The sequence below is a fragment of the Hyposmocoma kahamanoa genome, unplaced genomic scaffold, assembly GCF_003589595.1.
Source record: "Hyposmocoma kahamanoa isolate Upper Pololo Valley unplaced genomic scaffold, ASM358959v1 209, whole genome shotgun sequence".
Taxonomy (NCBI): domain Eukaryota; kingdom Metazoa; phylum Arthropoda; class Insecta; order Lepidoptera; family Cosmopterigidae; genus Hyposmocoma; species Hyposmocoma kahamanoa.
In genome coordinates this window covers 61,646-69,420 of record NW_020653730.1, presented here as the reverse complement: position 1 = coordinate 69,420, position 7,775 = coordinate 61,646, and the positions used below count along the sequence as shown (strand labels likewise).

At 37.6% G+C, this 7,775-nt stretch overlaps 1 protein-coding gene across 2 annotated transcripts; it reads right to left on the bottom strand.

Moving 5' to 3' along the window:
• Positions 1-1,148: 1,148 nt before the first annotated feature.
• Positions 1,149-5,207, bottom strand: LOC113227318. 2 transcript variants are annotated; one of them, XM_026460205.1, is made up of 3 exons: positions 4,713-5,207; positions 2,870-3,038; positions 1,149-1,719 (listed from the first exon to the last, which is right to left on the bottom strand). In XM_026460205.1, the coding sequence occupies exons 1-3, from the start codon at positions 4,890-4,892 to the stop codon at positions 1,571-1,573; spliced, it is 498 nt and encodes a 165-aa protein (XP_026315990.1). In that variant the 5' UTR covers positions 4,893-5,207; the 3' UTR covers positions 1,149-1,570. The 2 variants fall into 2 exon arrangements, with proteins under 2 accessions (XP_026315990.1, XP_026315989.1); XM_026460204.1 differs by lacking the exon at positions 1,149-1,719 and having other exon boundaries at positions 2,225-3,038.
• Between the last annotated feature and the right edge of the window lie 2,568 nt (positions 5,208-7,775).

The following is a 7,775-nucleotide window of genomic DNA, read 5'->3' as shown; positions in this document are numbered from 1 at the left end:
ATTATATCCATAATGAACTTAATTTATGTTACCTACCACCTCGTATCGAGTATCTTTATTTTTGGTTTTTTAACTCACTCTAGCAGTCTAGTAGTAGCGCACTTTGTGTAAAAATCCGTAAGGTCCGCCGGTTCGTCTCGTGGTTTAGTTGGCATAGCGTCTGCCACGGTTTGCTAGTAGACGTTGGTTCGAATCCAGCCGGATTGAAGGAATTTTTTCTAACTGTTCAATCGTGCTATTCGTAATTATTGTAATATGATTTACTCTGTAGTCACTGGAGTCTCATTTCTAAGGGTCGTATTCTAGAACTCTACTCAATGCTCAAGTCAGGATTGCACTGGAAACACAAGCACTGGAAATACGACCCTAATGGCAGGGACTTGAGTATGATTTCAAGTGCTTTAAACCATACTCAAATCCTGACTTGAGCATTGAGTAGAGTTCTGGAATAGGACCCACAGTCTGCTATGAAGATCTCCATCACACGGGACTTGTCAACTTTGCCTCAGGGTTACTGGCGCAGTGACTGCAACTGTTATGGCACGCACGACTTGTTCATCTCATAATCATTAAAACAATCGTTATACATGCTAGCTTTTAATCAAAAACAATCTTTTGTTGACAATCGGTCGTCTTCATCTTTAAAAATCGACGACACAATATGCACTAGTCCATTCTTACAGTTACTTACATTAATATTTCTTACAATTTAAATGACTTACTTATCAACTACTTTTATCACATTGTTACTTATTAAAAATACAACTAAACATGACCATAATTACTGTTTCTTTTTAAAGAACACAATACAACTTATAAATAGGCTGAGAAGTTATCAAACCGTGCCCAATTATTGCGTAAATTAAAAAAAAATGATTTCTTTTTTTAACAGAGCGATGAATTCAAAAGACAATCGAAAATATGTTTATTCTCAAAATCGACTAAAGGAGCCACCAAATATACGGAATCGGCTTGAACGGGTCAGTTGAGTCTCGGATCGCTGACGCGAATTTTACAACGTCTTTTTAGCTCTTATTACATGTGTACAAAGCTTTTTCTGACCGACTTATTGCGATGAAACACACCCGTATACTGAGAACATTATATATATATCAATGTATATTTTATGCTATATCAAATGAAGTAAGGTACATACTTAAACGCCAGACTAACCTCGGAGCATCTTGGCGCATTTCTATGCTGCCCCGCCTATTTTTAAAATGCGCGCTGTAATAATATTGTTTAAATGACCATAGACAATACAAAATTTTAAAAGAAAAACGTCCGTTTTTTTATTCAAAGTTAGCAAGTGGCAAAAACGGTACGAAATTTTTAGCTAGCCTCTTATTTTCTAAACTTGAAATCAGTGATATTAGAAACTGACTGAAATTTCTTATTATACTATTTAAGAGTGATAGTCTTGACGATGCAGCCTCCTCCATTTCACACTATCCGTAGACAGCTCCTCTTGTTTGTTTGTATTCTATGGTCTTCCTGTCCTTCTTTTCTATCTATTTTCACGTCAATTGTAAATTCAAACACAGAAATTCGTCTACATTTTTTCCATTCTCTAAGACATTTGTAAAGTCAAGAGTTTTGAAGCGATGCTACTGTTGTCACTGTCACATTCCACAACAAACGTTTGTGAACAAAGGGAACATTTAAACGTCAACATTGACATAAGCCCCATTTTCACTTCGCTGCCAATCTTCAGGTCACCTGAGGAATTAATGAGCGAATGAATGATATAAGGAGTAAAATAGTCCTCACACTTTGCCTAAGCTGGCATGTCTGTGCTGCTCTCCTTGTCATAAGTAATGCATTTGCATTTCATAGCTCCGAGATATCACCTTAATTGACTTGATTTTATTTGACAGTAAAACTAAATGTGATATTGCAAAATCGATTTGAGAAGCTTGTAGATCTTGTTTAGCTAATACCCGATGCGCTGATTACTCAATTTAACTCCAAATATCATTGACTTACAAATAAATGGACGACGGGTCTAATACAAAAACCACGAAAAAAATGTCCCAAGTCAACCTATTCGAAATTTAAATTGCAATGTCATCGCAGTATCGCGCTGTCAGTAGAACAAATGAAGACTAAAGCGGAGTTTGGCGCTCTGTATACGATTTTAGCGCCTTACAAGTGCGGACACTTTTTAGCGCGGACCCGACGTCCATATATATAAAATTGTAAGTCAATGCAAAATATCGATTGCTTTAGTTATGATAAGGATTGAATGGTTTTCTTAGTCTATCTAATCTATTTTTTTTTATATTATAGAAAGTAAATAATCCAAAGCAATTCCAGCTGTATTAAGCGAATAATGGTTGCGGTGGTTCTCCCTATCTATCTATTTATCAGAAAAATGGTCGGATAGATCACTTCGATTCCTGATTAGGTTGGCGCTGGTGGTGATAAAAAAAATCATATATGTCAGCAATTGTTTTACATAGCAGACAAAAAAGTAGTAGAAAATAAATCAGGTGTCCGAAACTTGATCTAATTACTAAAAAAAGAAATTCGGCTAGAATGCAAAACAACTTCCTCGGAAGTTAACAAAGCTCAAGCAATTTTCATCCGTCCGTAAGGCTGTTTATATTGCGGTGAAACGGAATAATAGCGAATTTTTGAAACGATATTTTACATAGCATAATGGACTTTATGGTCAACGTACTAGATACGAGCCAAAAATCACGTCACGCGTCTTCTGCGGAATTCTTGTGCATGCTCGCGTATTCAAGTGGCGAAGTGGCGCGAAGGCCGCAATATAAATTGAGCCTAAAGGGAAAAGCCATAAGCCTAACAACACATAGAAGAAACTCGGATATAATAGCCGAATACAATATACAGAAAAACCTACCAAAGCCACAGGAAGGACTATGGCTTGAGATCTTCTTTAACTGCGCCAGGAAATATGTAATGGCGACTACCCTTCGACCCACGTAAAGTTCCAGAGGCGCAGACTCCACAGGCGCAGGCTCCTCGATTTCTTCTGATACTTCTGGTTCTTCTTTAATTATTATATCATACTGTCAAAGAAAAAAGCTGTCAAAGGTGATCTACAATACTATTAAAGAACTCTGGGCCAGAGTGGCCAAATTTCTTACCTCAGGCAAGACCCATAGCGATACGCGACTGCGAATGATTTTGATAGTCAACTCTTTAGTCATTACTAATCGATATTCCATACAGCATTTCTACCTAGCCCTCTCAGGCATATGGTAAATACGTAAATGTGACGGAGACAGGGATATATTGATATGGCCATGGTGAATGGTTCAGAGTTATTCGATATCTAATATATCCGGTAATCATTCGACTCGAGCCGAATGATTGTGCTTGGATTCGAATTAGGCGAATGATTTGCCCACTCGAATGATTAGTATTAGTGACATTCAAAGTCGCGCACCGCTAAAGTCGTACATAACAGGGGACTTATAAGGGTTAACAATACTTATTCCTACCGCCAAACAGTAATGTAAACATTACTGTGTTCCAGTTATGAAGGATAAGGGTGTTGGTGAAATTACAGGCATATTGGACTTGTTATGTCTCTGGGTGACTAGGTTGCCGGTTGTTAGGTCTTGTCTCGGTTTAAAGCTTTGAGTGGTAGCCAAAACAGTTACGGATAGGCATGTGGCTTATCACCAAGTACACGTATAAAAAATATATATTTAGGATACAGAAGTGACAATTAATAAAAGCTAAATTAAACTGGAACTACTTAGCAAAATCAACTTTATACACTAGTTATTCTCAATCATAAATCAGTACCCGTAGCATGGCTGAATATGTGTGATAAATCTCCCCGTGACATGACAATATTTAATTCAAAAGATAAATCTAAGTTTGTTTATTTGATAATGAACTATGTTATACATTATGAAGAACAAGGACGACGATACGAAATTGCGCATATTGCTATCTTTGTCGCCGCGAAAACCATGAAACAGAAAATGTCTTTTCATTTCGTTTGTCGCGCCCAATTTTTACGTTGATAAAATGACTGTGCAAATGTTTTGAAATCAACTGTGACCTTGCAGCCATGTGGGCACTGTGTTAATCTTTTGCAGTCATTGGTCGCCGGCGCTCCTGATGACATAAAAATGTGACGTCACGGTGCTCGCCATGTTCGCTATTGTGATAAAATTTTAAAAGTTTATCACTCGAATTTGACATCTAAATGTAGATTTAACAGCTTTATCGAGGCGACATACTACGGGGGCAGTTATATTTAGCAAGTTAATCACCGAAACGCACTTTTTACGTAACGTGCACACACTCATAATCACAAGTCACGTAGATTACAACCTCCTTACGAAAAACGACGAGCAAAAGGTATGTTTTGTGCTCTAACGTCGCTGTAGTATAGATAGACTATATTTATAGTCTAACTGCAACATGTGGTGCGTATTGCTTGGTTAGCATTTAAGTTTACATTTTATTTTATATTGTATTATTTACTCACTTATATTCTGGAGACCGAACAATAAACATGTCTCGTTAAATCAACGTATTTCACTCTACCATCTACGTCCATCCTTTTTAATAATATGAGATATATGATTTGTATAGGAGTGATCACTGGGAAAGGAGGAGTCTTCTAACTAAAATTCATTCCACACTGAGAACAACAATTTAAAGCAATCCTCAGGACTGTATATTAATTACGTAAATGAATGAAATCAAAATACTGCATTTACCTCCTCGTGTATTGAACTAGCCGAAGCCTCGGTTCCGCTAATCAAAGCCCCTATTTCGTTAGTCGAAGCATCAATTCCACGACTCGGAATGTCCATTTCGCTAATCGATTTTCCAATGCCGTTAGTCGGAGTCTCCATTTCGCTAGTCGAAGCATTAATTCCACTTGTAGAAGCCTCCATGTCGTTAGCCGAAGCTCCAAATCCGCTAGTCCAAGTTCCAATTCCGCTTGTTGAAGCTCCAATTCCGCTAGTTGAATTTCCGATTCTGCTAGGTGAAGCTCCGATTCCGCTAGTCGAAGCTCCAAATCCGCTAATTGAAGCTCCAATTCCACTAGTCGAAGCCCCAAAATTACTAATTAAAGTGGCGTTTGCGATAGTCGCAGGAGTACACAAGGGATCATCCCCAACTTCAGTCTTAATATTTTCCAATGAAGGAAGTTTATTGGCTTCGAATTCCACTGTTAATACTTGATTGGATTGAAGATGCTTTTTAGCGCTGGAACAATAAGGAATAATATTAAGAAAGAAATAAAGAAAATAGGCAATGACGCCTGCGCCAACAGCCACGCACACTAGAACTTTATAAACTAATCGTTGTAATTTTACATTCAATTTTAATTAAATAATCGTTTATTTGTAACATTGCTGTTTAATTTCCACGCAATCGAAGTGAAAAGCAGACTGTATAACTCGTTCATAAAACCCATTTTACCTCGACTTAAGTATCCACCCGAGCCGCAGGCGAGATACTCGTCTGGGGTAAAATGACGCGTTTATGAACTTGTTGCACAATCTACTATTATCTTAGTTAAACACCAATGTTGAAATTAATTTAAGTTTTGAAATGTTTAAATATTTTAAATATTATAAGTTTATACATTAGAAAGCTATAGTTATGGAAGAGCGAAGTCTCCTATCACAGGCAGCAATCTATGCTTAAAAGGAGACGTCTGATACTACGATTGCAAAATGTAAACAGTTAAAGAAATAAACTGTTATTATTATTATAAACAACACCATATCTAGACAAAAACAGTTTAGTAATAAGTAACGCACACACTCGTAGCCCCGCACTAGGGAAACCCTGTGTCGCGGGTGCCATGGACATACACATAGACAACCACAAATTACATCCAAACTCACGAGAGAAATAAACGTCGGCCATACAAAGACTTCTCCCGGCCCGGGAATCGAACCCGGAACTTGAGTGGCAGATCAGCATGTTCACCGTTCGTCCACGGAGGCAGATGTAATTTTTTAATGTCATTTGTCATGAATTCGGGCAATGTTTTCCTTGACTGTAAATTTGTTGACTTGAGAAAAAGTTTACTACCACTGCTTTTTTGTTTACGTTTTTTTCTAATCTTTAAAAAACGATCATTAGAAAAAGGTTTGTAGGGATCCTTTTATTGTTACAACTACACAGAACAACCTCGAGTACTATTACTTTTTTTTTTAATACGGTGAATTCATAAAAAACTAAAATACAATTTGATTACAATTGTACCACTCATAATAAAATTATCGTTTGAACCATTGACTTACAATTATATGGACGTCGGGTCCGCGCTAAAAAGTGTCCGAACTTATAGGGCGTTAAAATCGTATACAGAGCGTCATTCACGCTTTAGTCTTCGTTTGTTCGACTGACAGCGAAGCAAGCAAAATTAGACAGTACTGCGATGGCATTACAATTTAAATTCAACGTTTTAGCTTTTTCATATTCCTTTACATGTCACTACGTTTCCAAAGGGAGTGGTAATAGCCATCTTGGGAATGTCCTCTTCTGCCGCGGGAATTTGATGGTAAGCCTTTACCAGGTCAAGGGTGCTGAAAACAGTGGCTCCGCTGAGGCTGTTGGCAAAGTCATGAATATGCATCACCGAGTAACGATCCGGAATGGAATCCGGTCACCCTTACCCTACCTCAATATAGATAGGTCCACATTAAGTTACTTCACGTAATATCAAATGTACTGATTCGACCGATTTACAATAACTGATTATCTACTTTATTACAAAAAATAATGCAGATAATCCCTTCTGGAAATATGCCACGCGTGTAAGTGGTAAAACTGACAAAAAGTTCCCGGTATCAGGGATGGATAGCGTTTTGAATATTTTTTTTTATTTATTAAGGCTTTGGCAAAGCCATCAGCCTAAACATGAAGTTTAATTATGTTTCTGTAAATATGGCCGCCACAAAGAGGATAGGCAATTTGAGGCGGCGTGCTTGGATTGACTCGGGATTCCTTAAAACGGGCCGATACGGGTATTTTAGTTCGAGATTCGTCTAATTTCGCGTTTTAATCTTCGATTAAGGCACAATAGCACTATCCTATTCCACTTTAAACTACATTTCACAAAATAATTGAAAGTCAAAATAAAAACGACACTTTTCCCTCCAAAAGGTCCAGAGCGAATCTGTAGCGTTTTTCACAAAAATATATTTGTGCCCTGAGTTATAACAAGATATGGTACGTTTTAATTCAATTTTTTTTTGGCTTAACTTCATGCCTTTTGACCCTATAAAAATTTCCTCTGAACTTTCGTCGCGTCACAAACCCATAACACCATTCAGCTTCTATTAACTCTGTTTAAGTTTTTGTATATTTTATTCAATTATGCAAAATATAACCTCCAAAACTCCAAAATGAAATATTTTTATTTTAGACTTCTCTGAATACCCTATATTTTCACGTATTTTTATTTATTTTTTTATAATATCAAGAGACGGGACGACCAAGCCGCACGCCTGATGGTAAGCTACACGCCTGTCCATAACAGTTGCAGTGCCACTCAGAGCTTTAAATCGCAAAGATCTGAGTGGTACTGCCATTGCGCCCGTCACCCTGAGAGACATAAGTTGACAAGTCCCACGTGCCTATAGATCCACGAGACGCAGTAATAACTGCTTGGCGGCAGAAGTAGGTAAGATGGCAGTACTTCCCTGGACGAGCTCTTTCGCAAGGAGCTTCTACTGCTAATAGAATTTCATAAATAGACGCGACAAATTTATGTCAACAAAAATATGTATGGGGTTAGCCATTTCCGCAAAGTAATG

Coding starts and splice junctions, on each gene's coding strand:
- LOC113227318 (XM_026460204.1), bottom strand. CDS start 4,892: ATGGAGGCTTCTACAAGTGGAATTAATGCTTCGACTAGCGAAATGGAG. Junction 3,039..4,712: donor CTAGTTCAATACACGAGGAG/GTAAATGCAGTA, acceptor TTTCTTTGACAG/TATGATATAATAATTAAAGA.